Below are 27,514 nucleotides of genomic sequence, written 5' to 3' on the forward strand. Positions count from 1 at the left end.
AATATTATATAGATGAGTGGTTTCTTTAATTCATTAGAAAGTACTACGGAATACGGAAATGGGCCATTTCTATTGGTCCCTTATGACACACCTATATGTTAGACGCAGTCCAATCAGATAGACGTCTTGTTTTGTAAATATCACGTAGTGTTCCGTTGTTTACATTTAGGTACTATGATACCTCAATCGGTCAAATATGGATGCCGTAAATCTGATTACCCATGTAAGTTATAACTCATATCTCTTGCATGAGGTGTAATTATACTTTGGGACTATCATACTTTATCTTATATAGATGAGTGGTTTCATCGGTTAATTAATGAGTGACACGGAATACGGAATTGGGTCATTTCTATTGGTCCCTTGTGATCCACCTACATATTTGACGCAGTCCAATCAGACAAACGTCTTGGTTTGTAAATATCACGTAGTATTCCGTTATTTATTATTAAAGTACTTTGAAACCTCAATCGTCAAGTATGGCTCGTTGTATAACGTTACAGACATAAATATAGTGCTGAACAAAACAAATTTATATTCGAATTATGTTGTTTTAATGCAACTGTATTTCCACGTTACTAATGATTGGAAACTACTGTTGCTACAGTCCTAACAATATGTTTGCTGTATAAGCAAGGGCAGTAAGTTACCCTAGTGATATTATGATTTATATATTACACTTAGTTAATATCATTTTATTGGAACTCATATTTTGATATTTTTCGATCTTAAGTAAAAGGTTTCCACCTAAGTTTATTGGTCTCTTTTGAATTAAAGCGAAATACCACTCATTTCTAGATTGTGAAGACTTCTCATAATAGTTCAGTTTTTATGTTGATCGTACGCATCTAAGATATAATTAGTAAGTACAAACTATGCTTCTAATGTGAGATATCTTTATAGCAACCAAGATGTTAAGTATTCCTAACAGTACATAACCCTTGACTACATTATATACTGTTTATCCTCCTCTATTATATGTAAATGTACTTTGTAATGCATTTGTGTTTTGTGACACATGTTTTGCAAAACATTTATCCACAGCTCTGAAGTCGCAGTAATCATTCTAACGTAAATTGTGATTGTGTTTATGCAGTCACGTTTATGCTCAACTCTTAATACGAGAGCAATTTAACCTGCGCGCAATCGCAAAAACTCAAGCGCAAACGTTTGTGCTCCACTTGTAATTTGGCCCCATATTGGAAATAATTAATATTTTTAATATGCATTATTCACTTTATAATCCCTACAAGGAAAACTAGAGCTTATGTACAATGTGTTCCCTATGAAGTCCTTTTCCCAGGTCCAAAGTGTGCTGAAAGGGTATGCGGAAAAAACGGTTCATAGTCATTAGTATCTGGGAGAGATAAAGCTTATAGGGGAAATGATAGCTTGTTTATGTGTATAAGCTGCCATATCCTTATCTCTGAACTCTAGATGCATATTAAAGGGACAATCAAGTCCAAAACAAACTTTCATGATTCAGATAGGGCATGTAATTTTAAACAACTTTTCAATTTACTTTTATCACCAATTCTGCTTTGTTCTCTTGGTATTCTTAGTTGAAAGCTAATTCTAGGAGGTTCATATGCTAATTTCTTAGACCTTGAAGACTGCCTCTAAACTGAATGCATTTTGACCACTAGAGGGCATAAGTTCATGTGTTTCATATAGATAACATTGAGCTCATGCACGTGAAGTTACCCTGGAGTGAGCACTGATTGGCTAAAATGCAAGTCTGTCAGAAGAACTGAAATAAGGGGGCAGTTAGCAGAAGCATAGATACAAAGTAATCATAGAGGTAAAAAGTGTATTTCTATAACAGTGTTGTTTATGCAAAACTGGGGAATGGGTAATAAAGGGATTATCTTTTTTTTTTTTTAAACAACAAAAATTCAGGTGTTGACTGTCCCTTTAATGGTATGTGGTAAAGCTTTGGGACAGTGAGACTGTGGTAGTAAGATACAGGGAAAGATGCTTGAATTTCACATGAATGGACTTTACAGGGGTCAGGGCAATTTATTCAAGCTGAAGAAAAAAAAAACTAACTATCTAGTAGCAATAAATGCAAAGAATATGAGATCAGAAAAAACAGTAATGTGCTATTAATTAGCTATGGGGAAATTACTGAAAAGGGTTAGGCAACAATGTGTATGCGTGCTTCCTGAAAATGGCGATTGCACTGGAGTCTTGAGTGCTACCCAGGAACTGTGTGTTTATATTTGTCAAAATGTTCCTGAAGGAAATACAGAATCTAGGGAACTGACAAATCTCCCTAGGCCAAAAAGTTTGCCTTGTGCCAGGAATAGAGATATGCCAATACATAGATGTAATTTCTGGTAGTGTTTGGCTTGCAAAAGATTTTAAGTGTGATAATAATCACAGGTGAGAAACCATGTGTTTAGATTAAGGATTTCATAAACAAGCAGCCCAAAAGGGAGAAGCTTGAGTAAATCAATGCACCTTTAGAGAACAGGCTGTAGTAGTTGTTGACAAAGGTATAAAGGTTCCCTCTAATATGGGGAAATAAGGAGGCCTTGCTCTAGGGGCAATCGGAATATGTGGAGAAACAAGTACCAATGAAGGACAATATGGTCAATCTATTAACTTACCAGATCACTAACTTGGAGAAAAGGGTCCTCAGCTATGGGCTAGGTGTTGTTCCCTCACAGAATTTGGATTTATTCCAAACTATTTTAGATGTGAATAAGTTGGTGAGGGACCTTACCCTGAGGAAGTTTTTCTCTGAAGAAGTTGCCCAGGCTTCCAATACTATTGCTGCTTCAAGTAGCACTGTTTATGGAGAAGATTGTGGCCTTTTGTCCTTTGCAGATATTTGTGCCCTGACTAATGTAGAAGATTTAGCGATTCAGGGGGTAATGAGCTGGAATCAGTGAACAATGGATCTGTTCAATGTAAACTGAGATCCAAATCCAACTTCTATCCTTTAAAAGTCTAGAAGTATTCCATAGAAGAGTGGTAGAGGATCTTACCTCCCTCTCAGAATCTCACTCTGGATATGGCTCTAACCTGTCAAGGAGGGAAAGCATAGCTATTTTGAGCCTACAAAACAATAAACATATTGTCATTCGCTCTTCTGATAAGGGTGGTAGTGTGGTTGTCCAAGATAAATTTATGTATGTAAATGAAGCACACAGGTAACTACAAGATTGTGAGGCCTATTAATCACAAAGAAGAGATCCTACTAATGAGTAGAAGGAACTCTTGAGGGACCTTCTGGATGATGGTCTGGAGATGGAAATCATGGATAGGCAGTCTTTTGACTGCCTATTGGTGGATAGTCCCATTATGCCCATCTTCCACCATCTCCCAAAGGTCCATAAGAGGCTTATGGAGGTCAAAGGTAGGCTTATTGTGGCTGGCATTGGCTCATTGTTGGAGCCACTCTCTAAATGGGTTGACCAGTTTTTTTTTTTTAAACCGCTAGTTCAGAGATTGCCCAGCTATGTTAGAGATACCTCTCATACTTTGACCAAAATAGAAAATATAGAATGGTAGAGGGAATATAGTTGGGTTACGATAGATGTCATCTCTCTATATTCCACAATTCTCCATGACCTTGGCTTGCAAGCCATTGCCTTTTTCCTGGATTTGTATAGTGATCTTTCAGTACCTCAAAAGAAATACATCTTAAGGGTAACTAAATTTCTCCTTGAAAATATTTTTTTTTATTATTTCAGACACCTACTATTTCCAGAGACGTGGTACCGCAATGGGGGCTAAATTTGCCCCATCCTATGCCCACCTCTTTATGGGGTGGTGGGAGCGGTTCTATGTCTTTGGAGGTCGTAATATGTTTTCCAGTCGCCTCATCAAATACATTAGATTCATAGATGATCTTTTGATCATCTGGCACCTCTGAAGCCCAAGATTTTGTGCACTATTTAAATGACAACCAGTGTGGACTACAGTTCACTTTTGAGAAGGAATAAGAACTGCATACAGTATTTGGATATTATCCTAACTGCAGATATTACCAACAGGAGAGACTTCTCTACTTTATATAGGAAACAAATCTCTGGCAACTCCCTTTTGTATGCCCGCAGTAGCCATCCTCAACATGTTTTTAAAGGAATAGCGAAAGGACAATTCATGTGGGTTAATCACAATTGTACCAAGGATGGTGATTTCCTGACTGAGAGCAGGGATCTAACTAGACACCTCCAAAATAGGGGATATCCTAAGAAAACTGTTGAGAGAGCCCTTCCATGAAGTTCAAAAGATGGATAGGAGTAAATTGTTTATTCCCAAAGTAAGAAAGGATCAGAGTTTTTCCTCTGAAGGGAAACAGAAACCATTGTTAATCACTGCTTACTCTAATCAATATAATCAGGTGTGCTCCATCATCAGAAATAACTTACCTATCCTTGTGGGTGATAGACAATTACGTCACACAATAGAAGAGGGTTGTGGTTTTTTCTACAGGAAGAACCTTTTCCTTGGCAATTTACTGTCCCCTTGTCTACTTAAGAATGACGGACCTAAGAGCTCTTGGCTACATTTTAAAGGGACCTTTAAGTGTGGTAAAACATACTGTAGGTCATGTGACCACATGAATGTTTCTACCTCTTTTAGATCTGCCATTTCTTTTGAGATCTTTGAGACTAGGGGCTGTGTAAAGTGCAGAGATAAATGTCACATACCTTGTTGAATGTGTACATTTATCTAGGCAATATGTTGGTAGAACCACTAGAGGTGGGTACTTGTATAAAGGAGCACCTCACCAATGAAAGAGCAGTGTCAGAATTATCCAGGCATTTTTGGAGGTCCATGGTAGGAGTATGAATTACTTCAGGTGGCAAGCCATTGAACAAATTACTAAACCACCAAGGGGCGGTGTTAAATTCCAGATTTTATGTAGACAGGAGATTTACTGGATACATAGATTGAATAGCCTGTCACCTGCTGGATTCAACTCCGAATTTGACATCATTAACTATTGGCACAGATGAAGTCCTACTTGGCTTCTCTATTGTACATTCTTTACCAATATGATTTTCAATGTTTTTCAGTTGTATCAATGTTCATCTGTATAAGATTATCATATTTTTTTTGTCTTAGATATGGTGTTTTTTACATAAGATTCATCTTTTGTTATATTAATGTGTCCTTGGCCAATGTGTGGTATCTGTTTTACATGTGAACATTGGGAGATTTATTTTTAACATTGATTTCTGTATATGGACTTCTTTTTCGGATTCCAGGGTTTCATCTATTTTAGTACATTCCCTTCCAATTTCTTTAAAAAAATTATAATTTTCCTATATAGATATGAGAGGCTTTATTCTGTTATATGATCTGATATTTGTACCTGTGTCTTTGCTTATTTTTGTATGCATTAATATTTGCCTATGCTATATACATGTATATATCTTACTTTTGTTCATATCATATGTCTAGCATTGTATTGCATATTTTTCCTCCTCAAGCTTTTACCTTACTTTATCATTTAATTAATGTCCGTTCTCTAATTTACTAGTTATGTACTTATAGGGTTAATGAGATTGTTAAGGTACCACCAATAAGAGTGTTTTTTTTTGTTTTAAATATTGTACACCTGTGTTACTTTTTATGTCTATGACTACGGTCTGTATGACCAAAACCAGTCAAACTCTATTCTCCTTACCCTTTGTTCTGGAGCCTGCCTTCATTTGATTTTAAACGAATTATTCAATACATTTTTGGTTTTTACTTCATAACTTTTTTCTATTTACTTGCTGGTGATATATATACTTCCCAATGTTTTTATAAAACTATCAGGGGGAAGAATAAAGCAAGAGTAAAAGGCTGATAGGGGGTATATATTGTCCTATAATTGTAAGCAAGAATCTAGATACAATAAGAACTACAGATGGCACTCTCCAATGTCGAGTGAGTGTAAATAAATTACTGTCCTGAATAGCAGGCATAGCAACGCATCTAATTCACAGCCTAAATGTCTATGCTCATGTTATGTATTTCTGAATTGCTTTCCGTCTAAGTCAGGATCCATTAGACCTCAAGCTGGACTCTGGGAGCCCACTTGATGGGTTTAAGCCACTGCCAATTTTGTTTTGAGACGTAAAATGTACTGGAAGGCCTTACAGGTTGGATTGATACCAAAAGACATAAACTAAAATTAATCTGTGAAGGCTAAATTGTACAGTGTCAGATACAACATGTAAGGGATCATGGAGTTTTCCAGCAGACTTGGAATAGAACACCTTGTGACTATGGCAATGCTATTAAGTAAATATTGGAAGGCATTGATTTCTTCTGGAATCATGTAGAACAGGGGGCATCCCCATAAAAGCTTTGATGTGCAAAAAGGTTTGATGTGGTTCCAGGCGAAACCAAAGAAGGCAATTATGCTGTGGGTAGATTAGCCATAACTAGCTTGAAGAAAAGTGGAGATGCACTCCAATACAGGCAACCTCTTGTGTGAAGTTCACTGTGAGCCAGACCCCAAACACCTTTTGGTTCTGGGCAGCTATTTCATTGGATTCATTTCAATATAAGTAGAATAAACCTTGCAGTTCAGAGGAAAGCTTCACAGAGGGGTCAATAACCACTACTGGACCATTGCAGTTCAAATACACGGAACACAGAGGAATTAAAGCTAATGCTTCATACATATAGGTAGTTTGAAAGTAGCGAAGAATATGTGATGGGGAAATAGGTAAAGGTGGAAAGAGGAGCCTCTTGTTAAAATTTTCTATTTAAAATGTCTGCATACTCCAAGTGATGAATATTAATCTTCTGGAAAGGAACAAGTGAGCATATCTGGAACAAATGCCTTAAATACCAAACATTGGCTTTTTTTTTAACTTTTACATATTTATCAAGGTAAAAAAAATGTGTTGCAGGTTCCGTTAAAAATAACATGAATTGTTTTGATTTTAAAATTGTACATAGTGAGATGCACCATATAAAGTAAGTGTGTTTCAAAATCTTAATTTGTTTTCACCCTTTTGCTTCTGAGCCTTTTTTGTTCTTAATTACTTTTCATGGACTAGCTTCTGATCTTTTTATTGTTTTCATGTCCTTGAAACTATTCGTAGTTTTATAAACATTTCATTTAAACATCAATTTTTCTTTTTCTGTAAGTTACACATTGCAAGGTTTCTTACTCATTAGTTGTGACATCACTTAGAATCATACAATGACATCAGCATTTCACATGTAATCATGGCAGTGTTTGAGAGATCCTTACTCATCTTCAAAACCTTTAGGGATTCGAACTAAATATTTTTTTCTGACTTCAGTACAAATTTTGTTTCAGCAGATCAGGTTCATAGAGCATATACAGGCATTAAAAGTCAGCATGCACTCAGAGTAACATTTTTACCTTTATAGTTACTATTTAGAATAAATTGGATTTGTAATAAGTCAACTTCTTCCAGCAAGTATATTGAACACCCCCCCCCCCCCCCCCCCGAGTCCTAAAACTGGGCTGTAACAGCTCTCATTTTTGTTTGTGTGTTTTCAATGGTAAAACAATAAAAGCCCATCTATTTCTGCTGTGACTTCAAGAAAGAGTAGAGCTTCCAGTTCAGCAACGGACCAGGAACTTGTTGACTTGCAGGATCCATAAATACAGATTTCAACAGTTATAAAGTGCATAATAAAAAAAGAATCAACATTTACCATGGTTAACAATATCCTTAATAGCATGCTTATACAATTGTGCTCATATGTTTACATACCCTGGCAGAATTTATGATTTCTTGGCCATTTTCAGAGAATATGAATAGCACTAAAACTTTTCTTTCACTCATGGTTAGTGTTTGGCTGAAGCCATTTATTATCAATCAACTGTGTTTAATCTTTTTAAATAATAACAGAACCTACACAAATGACCCTGATCAAAAGTTTACATACCCCAGTTCTTAATACCATGTATTGCCCCCTTTAATATTAAGGACAGCTTGAAGTCTTTTGTGGTATTTGTGGATAAGGTTCTTTATCTTCTCAGATGGTAAAGCTGCCCATTCTTCTTTGCAAAAATCCTGCAGTTCCTTTGAATTCTTGCACTAAAGGATAAGGCTGCACAACGGGTCTTCAAAAATACATCAGTTTATTTAGAACATGTACCAAACATATAGGCACATACCAAGGCAGACAGATGAAACAAAAAGGCAGTCTGACGCGTTAGGCGCCCCCTAGTGGTTCTTAATCAGACATAGAATGAAGTCTATGATTAAGCGCCACTAGGGGGCGCAAAACACTTCAGCCTGCCTTTTTGTTCCATCTGTCTGCCTTGGTATGTGCCTATATGTTTGGTACATGTTCTAAATAAACTTTGACATATTTTTTGAAGACCTGTTGTACAGCTGTATCCTTTTGTGTTTATCGTTTTGTGGATTGGTTTCTGCTCTTTCGACTTGTTCTTAGTGTGACCTCACCATCAGGTTGTCTCCCTTTGATAACGACAACATTTTGCGACTAGCATTTTCATCAGGACTCCGGCTGTTGCGGCTATTGATTTACCTCATATCGCCTGTAAATTCTTGGGCTGTCTTGCATGAACTGCACATTTGAGATCTCCCCAGAGTGTCTCAATGATATTGAGGTCAGGAGACTGAGATGGCCACTCCAGAACCTTCACTTTATTCTGTTGTAGCCATGGACAGGTCGACTCGACCTCGTGTTTAGGATCATTGTCATGTTGGAATGTCCAAGTACGTCAAATGCGCAGTTTCTGGGCTGATGAATGCAAATTTTCCTCCAGTATTTTTTGATAAAATACTGCATTCATCTTGCCATCAATTCTGACCAAATTTCCTGTGCCTTTGTAGCGCACACATCCCCAAAACATCAGTGATCCACCTCCGTGTTTCACAGTAGGAATGGTGTACCTTTTATCATAGGCCTTGTTGACTCCTCTCCAAATGTAGCATTTATGGTTGTGGCCAAAAAGCTAAATGTTGGTCTCATCACTCCAAATGACTGTGTCAGAAGGTTTAAAGGTCGTCTCTGTGCTGTTTGGCATATTGTAAGCGGGATACTTTGTGGCATTTTCGTAGTAATGGCTTTCTTCTGGCGACTGAACCATGCGGCCCATCTTTCTTTAAGTGCCTCCTTATTGTGCATCTTGAAACAGCCACACTACATGTTTTCAGAGTCCTGCACCTGAAGTTATTTGTGGGTTTTTCTTTGCATCCCGAACAATTTTCCTGACAGTTGTGGCTGAAAGTTTAGTTGGTGTACCTGATCGTTGTTTGATTTCAACAGAAACCCTAATTTTCCACTTCTTGATTAGAGTTTGAACACTGCTGATTGGCATTCTCAATTTCTTGGATATCTTTTTATATCCCTTTCCTGTTTTATACAGTTCAACTACCTTTTCCCGCAGATCCTTTGACAATTTGTTAGCTTTCCCCATGACTCAGAATCCAGAAATGTCAGTGCAGCACTGGATGAAAGATGCAAGGGTATGTCAGGAGTCCAGAAACTCAATGACATTTTATACGCACACACTAATTACGAGCAAACAGATTACAGGTGAGGATGGTTACCTTTAATAGCCATTCAAACCCCTTTGTGTCAACTTGTGTGCATGTCATCAGGCCAAAATCACCAGGGTATGTAAACTTTTGATCAGGGTCATTTGGGTAGTTTCTGTTGTCCTTATGATTTAAAAAGCGTAAACACAGTTGATTGTTAATAAATGGCTTCAGCCAAACACTAACCATGAGTGAAAGAAAAGTTTTTTTGTTATCATTCATATTCTATGAAAAATGGCTAAGAAATCAAATTCTGCCAGGGTATGTAAACTTATGAGCACAACTGTAACTATATTACTCAAATTACTACTTATTTTGCATCTTATATTTTAATTGTTGTTAGAGCTGTAGTGAATGCATGCATACACATCAAAAATATAAATACAAATCTCACACAGATATCAAGTCCGGTGCCAGTGACTGGGTGTATTCTTTTATTTTAAATACTTTACTACTTGAACAGGAAATCATGTCATGAAAACATTAATGGAATAACTGCAAATAAGTACAAGTTGTTTGTACAAGCGAGTCATTTATTTGTACTTTTACAATAAATATGTAATAAATAAAGCACACTGAACTGTGGATTTTACCAAAAAAAAATTATACATACATTTCTCCCCATTGACAGAAAGCACCAAGCATTTTAATTGCCACTTACTGTTGATTTAAGGGGGGAAAATGGCTGTCATTATTCCCTGGATTTCCTATTTTAAATTTATTTTCATTCATGTACTCCCTGGATCCAGTTACTCAGAATAAAAAAAAAGAAGGTATTTCATCTGAAATAAAAACAGGTCTTCTGTTGCTCTAAATATACATTCTTAAACCTAAACTAAGAATGATTTGATCATAGTAACAGTGCTTGAACAAATATACATGTATAAAAAAACACTATATCTTATTTCGATTTTCTATTTGTTTCCTCCCCATATGATCACAACCCTGTGTGACTAGTGAACGAATCTGTTAGTGTTCATTGGATATTCTTCCATTTAACTTTTTTTTCCTTATATTGTAGTTTCTAAATATGTGACCTTGTTGTTAAAGGGATAATGAACCTAAAGTGTATTTCATGAGTCAGATAGAGCATGCAATTTTAAGTAACTTTCTAATTTACTCTTATTATCAACGTTTCTTTGTTCTCTTGGTATCTTTATTCTGGTTCAGTTCACTGGATAGCGCTTGCGGATTGGTGGCTACATTTAGCCAGCAATCAGCCAGCGCTACCCAGGTGCTGAATCAAAGATGGGCCGGCTCCTATGCTTACATTCATAAAATAAAGATACCAAGAGAACGAAGAAAAATTGATAATAGGAGTAAATTAGAAAGTTGCATGCTCTATCTGAATCATGAAAGAAAAACATTTGGGTTCAGTATCCCTTTAAAGATTTAACTTTGGTTGTCTTTTTATAGATCACAAAATAGGAGTCTTAAATGTTAGAGGTTTTGAATGTTTACTAACATTATACAAATAATTTTAAAGTTAAGAATATAAAATCAAATAGAAATATATATAATAAACATACCATAAGAAAATGTCACAATGTGTTTAATGCCCACAAGCTAAACCTTTTGTGCATCTTGCAGCAGCAGCTGCAACACACAGCTATACCAATGTTTCTACATCAAACTAGATAATGACAGGATCTCTACAGCAGGACTGTCACACTTTTGTCTTCAAAAGCAACAACAGGTCACTTTTTTAAAGGGACAATCTAGTCAAAATTAAACTTTCATGATTCAGATAGGGCATGCAATTTTAAACAACTTTCCAAATTACTTTTATAATCAAATTTGCTTTGTTCTCATTATTTTGTTGAAACCTAGGTAGGCTCGCATGCTAATTTCTAAGCCCTTGAAGGCTGCCTCTTATCTCAGTGCATTTTGACAGTTTTTCCCAGCTAGATAGCGCTTGTTCATGTGGGCCATATAGATACCATTGTGTTCACCCCCGTGGAGTAATTTATGAGTCAGCACTGATTGGCTAAAATGCAAGTATGGGAAAAGAACTGAAATAAGGGGACAGTCTGCAGAGTCTAAAATACAATGTAATCACACATGTAAAAAGTATATTAATATAACTGTGTTGGTTACACAAAACTGGAGAATGGGTAATAAGGGGATTTTCTATATTTTTAAACAATAACAATTCTGGAGTAGACGGTCCCTTTAAGGATCTTAGTGTAAGAAAAAGTGTGCATATAAAATATGTAGCCAAAGCACTTAGTGACCTACCTGTATAAAGATAAATATCCTTAAACTTTGAACTCATGCAAGTTAAAAAATTGAAAAGCCTGTATCTAGTGACTACTCCATTATTTTAAATTGCAATAATGTGAAAATGTAGACTTTCCTTTGCTTGGAGATCGCCTTGAATCAGTACTTCTACAACCCTTTAAGAGATTTGGTTATAAGCTATTTGGAACTCAAAAATTCATTAGGTACTTTATCACAGACTAACTATTGCAGTGACCTGATAATTATGCTGTACATTAAGTATAAAGCCTCATCTGAAGGACACAAAATGTGATTATTGTGTGTATTTAAATTATGAGCATAGTGTTATAAGAATTAAAATAAATAAATAAAATGTAAACTGCAGATTGACGTCATGCCAGTGTTTGTTAACCCTTTGTAGTGAGGAGTAGGTAATGTATATTTAATACATTAACAGAATTAAAATATTTAGAGTTAAAAATAAATAAAAATAATCTCAACTGTAGGTTGGGGTGATCGCTACAATGTGAAAATGTACAGCTATAGTTGAAAACCTTAAAATGTATGTGTATATATAAAAATAATAAAATATATCATTTTTAAAATATTGCTTTGGAAGTGTCTATACCTTCTTCTGATTTATAGAAATCTTCTTATTGCAGGGTACACATTCCAGTTAGTACAGTAGTATCATGTTGACTCTGCCTAAATTTACATGATCAATATGAAATAAGAAAAAAAAATGTATTTGTGTAACTTTGCGATAACTGTGGATAAAAAAAAAATGTAACACTGTGTCAGATAAAAAAAAAAAGATCATATTATACAATATCAGTATAGAATCAAACTGGATTTAGAAGCACTACTGTGAGTTTATGTTATTGCTGAGGAAACATGGAGGCTCAATGCCCATTTGCAAGAGATGATTATTTGAAGAACAAAAAGGAGGAAAGTGTGGCATTAGTAATGCAGATGCTGAAAAGGCAAGTGGCAAGACTCTACACTTTGTGTAAAGGCTATTTTGTTCCCATCTCTACTGGCACACATTGCCATGGCAGACGGCCAGATTGACCAAAGCTATTTTAATAGTAGTGTGCAGAATATCAGCCGACAAACAATATTAAAACAATTAACGCTGGGTTATCTGTGGTCACGCTCTTCAGGGTTAGTCCAGAAACTCAAGACTGTACATTCTTGTTGTCTTTACATATCTTATTGTAATGAAAACACACAATGTTAATGAACAGACAAAGTCCAGAGTTAGTATCTTGGTATTATAACATTTATTAAAATAATGCTATGGGGTTAATAGAAACAGCAAAGAACCAAAGAATTAAAATGCAAGCCATGTAAAAACCCAACTAAAACCCAATATGTTTAATGAAGTCATCCAGTAGCTAACTAAAAGCCAAGAAAGACAACACTCCCAATATAATAAAGTACTGCAAAACAATTGGCAATTTTCAGTTATCAAAAAATTGTGGGTTTTGCATTTTTTTGTATCCTTTTCTCAAATCAGGAAAAAAATTCCTTTGAATGTTATATAACATACATATAAAACAAGATAGAAAAATACATTATAAACTTGTAACAATGGCTGTAAATACATTATCTTACAGGTTCTTTTAGGCAATAGGTTGGTTATGATACATACATAGCATGAAACTACTAAGGTTATAAAGAATAGACAAATACATGTCATCTTGCACGGTTATACACCAGCGACACTCCCATCTACCCATTCTTTAGAATAAAAACAAAAAAAATACATAATACTGTCAAAAGAAAAATAAAAGACTGAAAAAAACCTAGCTATTTTAATAATAAAGAATAAAAACATAAAAATGATAATACTGAGAACAAAAAGGCATTCAGAGATTTCAAATGTCATGCTTTTTTAATGTTGACCCATTTGTTTTGTTTTTTTAATTTTTTTTATTTTTTTTTTATTTATTTTTTTAACTTTACTGTGTTTCCTAAGTTTGTTCATACCAAACACGTCTAAGTGTCACACGTCTATTCAATAGACTTACAGAATTTCACCACTCTCAAAAATTAAAAAATCCTTTCAAAAACATCTAAAAATGTCCAGGTTTATCATAGATGAGATGAAACTGGATCAAATACTGGTTGCTTATATTCAAAGATATCTCTCTAAATGCTTGAGTGTCGCAGATTTGATCTAACCACTCAAAAAAAAAAAGGGGGGGGGTTCTTGCAAAAAAATAAAAATTTAAAGGACAAAATACAAATTTAACAGGAAGACAAAGCTGGTGGCACCGTAAATAAAAGCTACTGCTGCTGAATAGAAAAAGATGAATGTCTGTTGCATAGTAAATTAATTGATAATTTGAGTGAGACATAATGGTGAATGTGGTGACCACAAAGGTGGTTGAAAAATAAGCGCTCTGGGCTAACTGCTGACCTTTGAAAGGGAAATCTTAAACAACTGAGGGAAGCGTTGACAAGGGTGAAAATAAAGGCAATAACCAGATCTTTATCACAATTGTAAGTGAAAATAATAAATGGAACTGAATAACTAGAAGGTTGAAATTACAGTCAGCTTATTTGGAGCTAGAATATGCTTTTTTTCACACAAGCATTTTAGGAGGCAACAATTGTCTTGATAACTACAACAATAAAAGGATTTATTTAAATTTATTTTTTAAATAGTCTATAAATATTGCTAACTTGAGATTTTGATGCACCTTAAGGATATATATATATATATATATATATATATATATATATATATAGGTGCATGCCTGAATTTTTTTTAAAGTAGGTCAAATTGTAGCTGCTGGTTGTCGCTTAAAAAAAAAAAAAAAAATGACAAAGACCTGGCGTATTCAAATGTCAACATTTCTTCACTCAAGTATTTTTAAATATACTGTACTGGGCGACTGGCATTAACTGGCTTGGCTTTTTTTCTGAAACTACTTTAGACCCCCTTAGTATTGCTTTGCAACAGGCTGCAGGCTCCATCAACCCAGAAACGATTATTAAAAAACAAAATGTTCTTTATGACATTGGATTAAATGACCATGAGGAAAAATAAGGCACTTTCTTTTGACTTATTCCAATAATAATAATAAAATTTAAAAAAATTAATAAAAAAAAAAAAAAAAAAAAGGACAAAAAGGCTCTTTTGGTCTTATTTCTTGACTACCACCGAAAAGGAAAAAAAACAAACAAAAATCATTTGATGCAATAAAGGGTTTCTTTGTTCTTTTTTTTTTTTTCTTTTTTTTTTTTTTTTTATAATAATTTAAAGTATAAAATGCTACATTTCCAAAAATATATTTTTTTTTCTGCACCAGCACCCTTGTATAGTAAAATTATCTACTTTTTTGTTCATTTGTTTCAATGCACTACACTTATCTACAATTTCATTACAATTATACAGCAAATAGGCAAGCATGGCTTTTACATCCTTAATGTATTTTTTCTATACAGGGAGGTCTAAAAAATATTTGAACAGTTTGCCCAGTAAAGTGATACATAATGCATGTACCTTATTCCAGGCTTGGAGACTAATATTTCCATTAATTGCATCACAACCCATGTGTGAGTTAAAGAAGTTTCATATTTTTATATATATATATTTTTTTTTTTTCTTAACAGATTAAAAAATTGTAAATCAACATTTTTTCATGGCACCCATCGTAATATAACAAATTTGGCAGGCAATATCATAAAGAAAATAAAAAGATTACAACTTCTACCCCAGAAGGGCAGTGTAGTGACAAAACAGTATGTTATATTTTGAATACCTTTTTTGTTAAATAACTTCCCCAGTGAAACCCCTGACCAAATAGGTTCATGCATTATGCATCATCACAACACAGTACATTCAGAGATAGCTTTTAACTTCACTATACGAGAGAAAAACAAAAAAAAGATTCCTAGAAGTCTCTCACAGTAACTGCCTCTGTCATCGGTAGTTGAGGATCAGCTGTCTCGCCAGTACTGTAGGTGAGGCCTTTATACCGTTCGTTTGGTTAGGACACAAAAGGATGATCAGTGCGGAGGGCTGAATTGGACCTTATTGCTTTGCTACAATTCAGTGCAGATACTAGAATCACTTTCACCCAATCAAGGGAAGGGGGGAGAATAAAAAAATGCTGAGTTGGAAGAAAATTATATTTCTGTGTGTCTTTTTGTTAGATGGTAAGACGAACGGACAAGTGCCTCAGCTCGCTGCACTGAAGACAGACAAGCAGAGGCGATTACCAGTTAACTGATCAGCAGGCAGGCATGGTCAGGTCATCATTGGGTGAAGAGTTCAGAGGTCAGAAGGTCATAGGTTAGTTGCCGGTGGCGGCTGGGTGGTTAGAAATAAAATAAAAATAAACAAAACAAATAAAAACAAAAAAATAAATAAAAAAAACAAAAGAAAGAAAAGATAGAGAAGAGATTAGTTTCAGCTAGTGACTGCTTAATGACAACATGAAAAAAACTAATCACAACTAATAAAAAAAAAAAAAACAAGCATGTTTAATACTGACATACTGATTGACACCATCTACAGAATGCAACAAAATCATGTTACCAAGTACCATGATTTAGATGTGTGAAGGAGCCCACACCCATTAACTGGTTAACAGGAAGAAATAAAAATGGAAATAAAACACAACTAAGGTCTAATGGTTAGTAGCAGTCGGAAATTGAAGAAAAAAAACTAAAACAATGAATCAGCTTGAAACTCAGAGAGATTTAAGACAACAGTCAGTGCACACAATCAGTATCTGACTGCTATTAAGCATTAGTACTCCCCAATGGTGCAAGCATTGAAGCAACTATTATTAATAATGATGATGTGATTATTAACTGGCGGTTAAAGTGATGGATCTAAAGAATTGAGTCTTCCAAAAAAAAATAAAAAAAATAAATAAAATAAAAATAAAAAAATCATTTATATCAACTATGGGCCAAACAAGATTGTTTTGTTCAATAAATCTTTATTGCTTATTGTTCTATTTACAAACACAAAATATCTTGGCCTCATGATACAAAGCAATACTAAACTCTGGTTTAGCACAGTAGGCATCATCATGTGAACCAGGAACGGCTAAAATCTATTGCTACTGACAGCATTTCCAGTTGAAAATACTAATTTACACATATAGGACACTTATAAAATGCAGTTTGTATGTAAACACTGTAAAAGTCCTGCCTTTTTATTCTAGACTTAAAAATTTTGAAGTACATAAAAAAAATCTAACAAGACACTAATAAAGCATTTTTTATAACTACAGACAGCCCTCTTTAATTTCAAAGCTAATACTCTGCAAATACAATAAAATCTGACATTTCATATACATTCCTGCTTTATATTTTTTTTTTATATTTCTAACACCATCTGTAAATACTATTTTCTCTTTAAAAAAAAATAATACAGTAAAACAAAGTTCTCAAGTGGAAAGTTATCATTCCCAGTATTCTTGAGTATTTCCTTCCCCTGTCATTCTCACATTTTCCTTCGCTAAACTTGGTCCACTTAACAGTAGTATAATATATTTAAGACTTATTCAACAGCTTCATTACATATTCTGAGGTTTTGATTTGCTTTATTTCTGTACTGTTGCCATTTTGACTAAAGCAGAGGAGATGAAGGTGAGATAATTCAGTGCAAACTCAGATTTGTGGCATTTCGAAAAATGAAATCCAGTATGTTCACAGATAGCTTAGTCTTAAAGACCAATACATCAAGCCTTGGTCAACTTCACATAGGGAAAAACAAAACAAAGGAAGGTATGCATCTTTTATCAAGGCATACGTCCAGATTTTCCATCCAATGTAGGAAAAAAAAAAAGTTTAAAATGCATGTATGCCCCATATGTTCTTATTAAGAACTGGGGTGCTTATTAATAATATTGCTTGGGATCAAGCAGAACAAAAAGAACTATATAAATATGTATGTGGTGTATAGTTACCACATGTAGAGTATATAATATGAAGGCACATATGAAGGTGTCCTTCAAGGTACATTGTACATACCAATGCACTAGATTTTGGATTAAAATATTATATTTAAGTGAATTTGTTACAAAGTTATTGCTGACAACTTTTAAAGGTTGAGTGGCAAAGTGTGCACGCACAAGCTTCCGCAGGTCAGGAAACTACTTCATATAATGACTGACCTGTGAACTGTCCTCTGCAAAGCCAGTGGCTGTCAACAGTACACACAGATTCAAAAACTGTGCATAACAATTTATGGTTTACAATAAGGTCAGTGTGAACTATATATTGCAAGGTAGGAATGAATACCTATTCAAATAACCACCTTTCATACATTAAAGGGCAGTTGTAAATGGAACATTTTGCATTGTGAATGGTTTACGGTCTTAAATTTCATTTTTAAATATAGGTTTTTAAGATGTTTACAATGCAAGCAAAGTAGAACATTAAAGTGAGCGAAAACAGTAGTACAGTAAAAATAATTTAAATAGCTTAAAATAAAAAAAAAACAATTTATCATAGGCTCAATATACTTATAAACTCTTATTGTGTTTGAATAATAAAAAAAAAATGTTAACATTGAAGAAAGCAGATGTTTTGGAATTAAAGAAATTATATTTCAACTGGGCACACATTGTTAACTTATGCTGAAATTTTCACCTACGAATAAATAACTAATATTTTGAGGACACACTGGGGCATAGAAAGCTGTATAAAAAGGAGGCCATTATTAAATGTAAACAAATCAGAATGCTATATTTTCTATTATGTTTAAAAACATAATGATCTTCTCAGCACATAACACAAATTACACAACCGTTACTACACTTTTCAATGGCTGCAAAAGGACACTAAACATAATTTTCTTTTCATGATTCAGACAGAGCATGCAATTTTAAGCAACTTTCTAATTTACTCCTATTGGCAATTTTTCTTCGCTATCTGTATTTGAAAAAGCAGGAATGTAAGTTTAAGAGCTGGCCCATTTTTGTTCAGCACCTGGGCAGCGCTTGCTGATTGGTGGCTAAATGTAGCCAATCAGCAAGTTATATCTAGAGTTCTGAACCAAAAATGGGCCGGCTCCGTAGCTTAGATTCCTGCATTTTCACATAAAATTAGCAAGAGAACAAAGAAAAATTGACAATAGGAGTAAATTAGAAAGTTGCTTAAAATTGCATGCTCTATCTGAATCATGAAAGAAAAAAAATTGGATTTAGTGTTCCTTTAAAGAAGCTTACAACCAAGTTGAAAAATAAAAAAGCAGGTGACTGCAGGTTTATGAATAACTGTTTCTACATTGTTCAAACAACAATAACCAAAATTATCTCTAATTATGACAATTTATCATGAATATTTAGACTGAATATGACACCATAAATTTACAATGTGTCCCAATGAATAGTTATATATATATATTTTTAAGCTATATATGTATATTTTATTTTAATCCAAACCATCAGTATTCTTACTATGTTACAGTCATTAAACAGATAAAATACCGGGTGGCAATTTTTGAAGTCTAAGAGAAACAATGAAGTTTGCTTTTCCACACTTCTTTAAAATGCTGATCAAAGGGATTTTTTCTTATAGAAAATTGGACATTTTATAATTATTTATGACAATGGAAATTAGACAAAATGTATGGCTTTCCAATATGCATCAGATTCATTAAAGTTAAATGTGGCATTTAATGGCCACAAGTATGTTTTAGATGTTTTCTATGAAGGCTATAGGAAAGCAAATCTTCAGTTTCCTTCAGACCACAGAGGCATTCATTCATTTCCTTCTTTCAGTTATACATATATCTGTCTCACTTTGCAACACCTAGCATACAATCTGTAGGCCAACAACATAATAGCAGCTCATATCAAAATTATAAATTGACATTATATGGGCCACTTTTCATAGATTTACAACTCAAATCATAGTAGCAGAGTTCATACAGCTCACCTTAAGATATATAGGTAAGGATATATGAATGTCGTAAAGGGACATTAAACTAAAATAAGAACAATAAAGCATGGTAAAACTAGCACAACTGATAAACTAGACACATTTCTCACTGGTCGTTAAGAATAACTCCTACAGCTTATATTGGTGGACTAGAACTCGTCTTCATAAAAATAAAAAAATAAACCATTTAATTTAATGTCCCTTTAATACATAGAAATACCTTCTAATCTGCACTGTATGCATTTCATGTGGTGATGCAAAGGTCATTTTACAGTCAAAGCATTTCTCAAAACAAGAACTGCAGAACTAAACTAACCTCGGTCTGCGGTCACAATCCTTTGGTAAGGATGGACCCGCATATCATGCCTTCGAACCTTAGTAGCCACCGCACCTAGTTAAATTGCAATTACCAAGACATAGTTAGAAAACAAACATTCATAAACAAATCTGACACAATTAATAGCAGGTTTCATCAAAAATTGGATTTACATGATGGTTTGCTACAAAAGCTTCATTTTTTTTCTTCTTCGTTAAGAAAACAAGTTAAGGCACGGTAGTTTGAACCCTTGCTATTTATGGAGTTGACATGTGCAGATTAATATTGCAATTAATATCACATCTCTGGCCTTAACTGGTTTATTCCGTCAGTGCATGTGCTGGGCAAGGATATAATCTTCAAGCACCTTGGCACTGAATTGGAACATAATTCATCCATTTGCCACTCAAGAACAGTATTTCTTGAAATCTGTAAGACCCAAGCAATATAAAGCTTTACTAGTCACATATTCAATGAAGTGCTTTACTTGCAGTAGGACAAAATAATGCCATTGTAATACTGACATATGTTACAATTAAGTTCACTTCCAGTTTATGTTTTAAGCTTAAATTATTTGCATTATTTATCCACGGTTTGAAAACCTTAAGTCAGTAAGTAGGAACCACATGAATTAAGTGATTAGTAAAGCACGCTGAAGAAGAAACGTAGCAGTCAGTATTCTACTGTACACTCACTTATAACTACCACTGTCTCAAGGTATAGACTAAATCAAATATTGATCAACATAAAATATGTTTATGTGCAAAATAAGAAGAAATAAGTGCAAGTAAGTCACTGACTGCTAGGCAAAGTTCTTTCAGAAAGTTTTTTTGTTTTGTTTTCTTTTTCAGACTGCTGAAACTATGCAATTGTTAGGATTCAGATGTGGTGAGGGTTCAGTTAAGACAACTTTCTTGAATTCTTAGCCTTTTGTTGGGAAAGCCATACCTGAAGACAAAAGAATGGGAACGGAAAAATTAGTTAACAAATTTATCTTAGCTAAAAATCAAATAAATTGGAAGAATGTATTATATATTGAGTCATACAATTTGAAAAGTAGCAGGGCTATCAGATGTTATATTATATGTGATTAGAATCTAAATTATGAAAATAATCACTTTCATATTCCTAGGAAGTAATTCAACCCGTTTAAAAGTTTACTCATATCTGTTATGCTGAGTTGAATCTTTTAATTTATTTATTTTTTTATTTAATTTTAATTAAAGCCTTATGTACCAATAATAATTTTAATATTTAAACTTTGGACTAACATAAAAAATATCACAAACATTGGATACAATTCTATTTATTTTTTTCATATGCTTTATTGATGGTATATATTAACTTAAATTTATAATAATAATTAAAATATAAAATATAAATATAAAAAAAAGTTACCAGTAGTTACTAAGGGGAGTGCAGAAACAAAATCAATTTAATGAAACCACTCCACAGAATAACAATAACTTAAAACCTTTAAACAGTTTATTAAGTTAGGCACTAATGTAAGTGTTAAAGAGTTATTACTGAAGATTTTAGTTTCAACACCTAACAACTAATAAGGGCCACAGAGGTAAATGAATATGAAAGGCAAAAAATTGCTTTTATGATTCAGTCTGAGCATACAATTTTATCAAATTTGCTTTGTTCCCATGGTATTCTTTGTTGAAGAAAAACCTAGGTAGGTATCTGGAGCACTACATGACAGGATATAGTTCTGCCATTTAGTGCTCTTGCAAATATATAACTTTCTTGCAAAACTGCTGCTATATAGTGCTCCAGATATGAGCAGGCTCCTGAGCTTAGTTTAAAATGGCATGCTCTTTCTGAATAATGAAAGAAAAAATTGTTTCCTGTCCTTTTAATGTCAATTATTTTCCCAAATAAATAAAAACAATAAAAAAAAAGCAGGAAACAAATCTGCTGCCACAAGAGTTAATTTTTTTTAATTTTTTTTAAATAAGCTATTTAATAGAATGTCTTCCCTTTTAGTTCTACACTTCAATAGTTGTCAAGTTACCTATGATCATTATTTTAATTAATGGAAAAAAACAAATGACAGACTTGCAGATTTGTCTGTTGAATTTACGATAGTCTAATCTTTTGAATGTTTCTAACTGGATTTTAAATACATTAGCCTGTGTTTACTACATTAAAAACAAATCATGAAATTGCTCTCATATCTTCAATTGCATTTCAAATTTCACAAAGTCACCAAGGTGCGCTGCAGAAAGGTTCCAGAGAAGTGTGTTAATTAAATGAATGCGGAATGGATTTCACATCTTTAAAGGGTCATTTAATGAAGTCAGAGATGTATAATTCATTGCATCTGCCATATTGTGACATTATTTTTAAAGTATTAAACACTATAAAAACATTTTTAAAGTAAGTAGTGTATGGTCATCAATTGAATTACCCTCAGGGATCAGTTTTACACACACTTTTCAATATATACTGAAATAATTTACACTTAAGATAAAAGTCACATTATAATTGGTACTATATTGTCCAAGGAAAAAATATCCACATATATATATATATATGTATATCTCTATCTATCTATCTATATATATATATATAATTAAAACTATTACCTCTCTGTGTTTGTAGTCAACTCCGATATCAGTATAGAGTAGATAACTGGTGGGCGTGACTTAAAGGGACATGAAACCCAAATTTTCTTTCATAATTCAAATGTAAACCACTTTCCAATTTACTTCTATTGTCAAATGTGTGTCATTCTCTTGGTATCCTTTGTTGAAGGAGCAACAAAGCACTGCTGGGAGTTAGCTGAGCACATCGGGTGAGCAAATCACAAGAATCATATATACAGTTGTATGCAAAAGTTTAGGCACCCCTGACAATTTCCATGATTTTCATTTATAAATAATTGGGTGTTTGGATCAGCAATTTCATTTTGATCTATCAAATAACTGAAGGACACAGTAATGTTTCAGTAGTGAAATGAGGTTTATTGGATTAATGTGCAATATGCATCGAAACAAAAATTAGACAGGTGCATAAATTTGGGCACCCTTGTCATTTTGTTTATTTGAATACAAGTATAACACACTTTACAGTGATTCGCTAATACAGCGCTTTGTGGAGCTGAAGTTCAACCTCCAAGGATTTTTAAACAGTGCTGAAATCATCGTGAGATAGCGAGAAAAGTGACTGACACCATTTTGTTATGCACAGTTTACTGTTTACAGCATTACAATGCAATCTGTGTCTCAGTATTGTAGTCTGGCAAATTTTACTGCAGTAATTGTCACTATTTTACAGGTACAGTATTTATTCAATACTAATTAAATACTGTGCTGTGCTAGTGTTAAACTAAACTTAGCGCTATTGCACCTCTAATATATGTTAGTTAGTTTAAATATGTTTTAAGTTTTTAAACACACTGGCAAGTGAAAAGAAAGCTAAAACTTCCTTGTTTCCCTTTAAGGTGGTTTTCACTTTATAGCGAAGCTCCGGTTCCTAACCCGCTGTATGAGCGGGGTATACCTGTAACTACCTAGCACTGATTAATTGGAACACAAAATTAGTTTGGTGATCCCATTATGCCTTGAACTTCATAGACAGGTGCATCGAATCATGAGAAAAGGTATTTAAGGTGGCCAATTGCAAGTTGTTGTTCTCTTTGACCCTCCTCTGAAGAGTGGCAACATGGGAGCCTCAAAACAACTCTCAAATTACCTGAAAACAAAAACTGTTCAACATTATGGTTTAGGGGAAGGCTACAAAAAGCTATTGCAGAGATTTAAGCTGTCAGTGTCCACTGTGAGGAGCATAATGAGGAAATGGAAGACCACAGGCACAATTCTTGTTAAGGCCAGAAGTGGCAGACCAAGTAAAATATCGGAGAGGCAAAGGATGGTGCGAACGGTCAAAAACAGCCCACAGACACTGCTCAAAATCTACTCTGGCATTTATGCAGAGGAACAAGTACAATGTTCTAGAATGGCCATCCCAGTCCATGCTCGGCAACCATCAAACCTAACTGAAATGGAGATGTTTTGCAAGGAGGAAGAGTCCAAAATACCTTCATCTAGAATCTCATTACAGGCTATAGGAAGCGCCTAGAGGTTATTTCTGCTAAAGGAGGCTATTAAATATTGATGCAATATTTCTATTGGGGTGCCCAAATTTATACACCTGTCTAATTTCATTTGGATGCATATTGCACATTTTCTGTTAATCCAATAAACCTCATTTCACTACTGAAATATTACTGTGTCCTTCAGTTATTTGATAGATCAAAATGAAATTGCTAATCAAAATTATTAATAAATGAAAGTCATGGAAATTGTCAGGGGTGCATAAACTTTTGCATACAACTGTAGACAGCCACAAATTGACAGCTAGCTCCTTAGTATTGCATTGCTGCCCCTGAGCATATCTAGGTATGTTTTTCAACAAGGAATACGGAGAGCAAAGCTAATTATATAATAGAAGTAAATTTGAAACTTGTTTAAAATTGCATGCTCTTTATGAATCATTAGAAAAAAAGAAAACAGAAAGCACCAATAATCAGCACTCGCTTATAGAAAGTATATGTGGGTAAAGACACCAGCAGGGTAATAAAATATAACTTTTATTGAAAGTACAAATAAAAATCTTTAGGAGACGATAACAAATCACAAACTGATATTAAAAACAACACAGATGAAGACCAGTATATAACCTCTACGTGATGATGTGTTTAATATACAGACCTGCAATGGTAAAAGGTTCCCCCACATATCATGAACAGAGTAAACACTATACGGAAAGTAATGACATGGTCCCAAAAGTATATAATAGTTATATTTATGGGGGATCCAAAAACCAAATACAGCATATGAAAGAGGATGTGAATATTGTGCAAAATTTGGATTTAGGCTTCTGCATTCTAGGGTTTAGATTAATACCTCTTGGGCTTCTTGCTATTTTTCTAGCCAAACTTGGGACTGTGTCCCTTATCATAATATATATTGTACTTTACTTATGTGACTTTATTATACATAATATCATTCATATATGCTAGTCCTTATTTTGTACCTTATGGTATTGGGATTTCCCCCTTACTAGGGTATACTGTTTATCTGTCCATTATCTGTGCTATATTTGTATTTTGGGCTTATATAGCTAAACACTAACTGGGCTATTTGCCCCCAACAAGTACAATTAGGGACTGTGTCCCATATGTTAATATATATTGCTTACCACATATGTGGTTCCTTATTTATCTATCCCAGTATTATAGGCAACAACATTGCTTCACTACTAACTGCATATTTTAGCCTATACAGTACTCTGTATCTAATATCTGCTGGTGTGAAATTGGTTCCACCAGTGTTATTAGGCTTCATATGCTGTATTTGGTTTTGGATCCCCCACAATTATAACTGTTATATACTTTGGGACCGTGTCCTTACTTTCCGTATAGCGTTTACTCTGTTCATGATATGTTGGGGAACCTTTTACTATTGCAGGTCTGTACATTATACACATTATCATGTAGAGGTTATAAACTGGCCTTCATCTGTACCGTTTTTAATATTTGTTTGTGATTTATGCTGTCGCTTACAGATTTTTATTTGTATTTTCAATAAAAGTTATATTTTATCACCCTGCTGGTGTCTTTACCCACATATACACTCTATAAGCGAGTGCTGATTATTGGTGCTGTTTCTTTTTTTCTAATTATACAATTTGGCACTCAGCCCCCTCCACAAACTTCTATTTTGTGTGTGTGTGTATATATATATATATATATATATATATATATATACATACATACATACATACATACACACACACACATACATATACATACTATATATATATATATATATATATATATATATATATATATATATATATACATACTATATATATATATATATATATATATATATATATATATATATATATATATATGTATGCTCTTTGTGTTACACACAACCCCCTTTGTTTCTTTATGAATCATGAAAGTATAACTGATATTACTGTATATGCAGACACAGAGAGGTAATATTTGTTTAATTAAATTTAAAAATTAAAATAATATAATCCCAGACCATATAGCCATTGTAAAATACGATTAATGAAAAGCATAAAAAGACTGACAGATAACATTGTAAAACCATGCATATTATCGATTATTCATCTTTAAATGGATTTCATGATTTATCACATGGCTGGGCAAAATATATCAAACGCAGATGGAAAATACATATATCTAAGTAGATAGGTAGTACTAAGGTAGAGGGGTGTTCATTGAGAAGTATTCTTAAAAGGGATATTGCACCCTAAATACTAAGACTTGCATTTGGATCCTTCGTTAGGATCCAAATGCAGAAGTAGGTTGTTGTTTGCCGCATTCAGCTCTTTTCGGAGCCGGATTTCTTCTTGTGAAAGTTCCACACACTAAGATCTGGATTTCCAAAGATCTTAATGTGTTGAACTTTCACAAGAATAAATCTAACTGTGAAAAGTGCTGAATATCACAAGCGGCTGCCTTCTTCTACATTTGGATCCTAAGGATCCAAATGTACCCGTCTACTAAAAACATTTTATAAGCATTTAATTGAGGTTATACCCCACCTCCCTCTAGTCATATGTGCCGCCACGTTGACTCTTTCACTACATTCCAGTGCTGATATGTTGGCATATCCTTCAGATAACTGCAGTAAAAACAAGCTTCCAAACTTGCAAAACCCATAATTAGAGGGAGGTGCATGAAATGTATTTAGTGTTTAAATTCCCTTTAATATTTATAGGAAACTGAAGCAACATTTTACTAGTCATGGCTTACTAAGATTTTGTCATCTTTAGATTTAAAAAATAAATAAATTTTATATATAATATATATATATATATATATATATATATATATATATATATATATATATATATATGAGCTAGGAAAGGGAGGGCACTCTCAGGATTTATATACATCAAAGTGCTAATTGGATTATATATATATATATATATATATAATAGCACCATAAATAATAGTACTTCTACTGTATGAAAAGTTTTCCAAATCTACATGGACTGAACTTTGAAACTGTTCCTTTTCAGTTATTAGTCATTACATCTGAGAGAAACAAAATATTTCAGTTAAAGGGACATAATATTCATATGCTAAATAACTTGAAACTGATGCAGTATAACTGTAAAAAGCTGACAGGAAAATATCACCTGAGCATCACTATGTAAAAAAGGAAGATATTTTACCTCACAATCTCCTCAGCTCAGCAGAGTAAGTTCTGTGTAAAAAGTTATACTCAGCTGCTCCCAACTGCAGGTAAAAAAATTAAAAAAAATGAAGAAATGAACAGCAGCCAATCAGCATCAGCAGTGCTGAGGTCATGAACTTTTACTGTGATCTCATGAGATTTGACTTGACTCTCATGAGATTTCATTGTAAACTTCATTTACCCGATTGGTGAAATAAGATGAGAGTGCACGATGCTCATCCCTTCAGATGTCCCAGGACAGACACACTAAAATGCTGCTTAGAAATCCTTTACAATGGGAGGTGGCTACTGAGGAACTTTTGAGG

At 33.8% G+C, this 27,514-nt stretch overlaps 1 protein-coding gene across 6 annotated transcripts in view; it reads right to left on the bottom strand.

Moving 5' to 3' along the window:
* Positions 1 to 9,912: 9,912 nt before the first annotated feature.
* Positions 9,913 to 27,514, bottom strand: part of QKI (QKI, KH domain containing RNA binding) — a 226,529-nt gene continuing 208,927 nt past the window's right edge. For 3 of the 6 annotated variants that reach the window (XM_053710925.1, XM_053710924.1, XM_053710926.1), the window contains exons 8-9: positions 19,957 to 20,031; positions 9,913 to 16,050 (exon numbers count right to left, since the gene is read on the bottom strand). In XM_053710925.1, coding sequence (XP_053566900.1) covers positions 16,034 to 16,050; positions 19,957 to 20,031 — 92 coding nt within the window. In that variant the 3' untranslated portion in view covers positions 9,913 to 16,033. Of the gene's footprint in view, positions 16,051 to 16,667; positions 20,905 to 27,514 lie in introns of those variants that run through there. The other 3 variants (XR_008402061.1, XR_008402060.1, XM_053710927.1) reach the window with 2 other exon arrangements.

Source organism: Bombina bombina, chromosome 4, assembly GCF_027579735.1.
Source record: "Bombina bombina isolate aBomBom1 chromosome 4, aBomBom1.pri, whole genome shotgun sequence".
NCBI classification, from domain to species: Eukaryota; Metazoa; Chordata; class Amphibia; order Anura; family Bombinatoridae; genus Bombina; species Bombina bombina.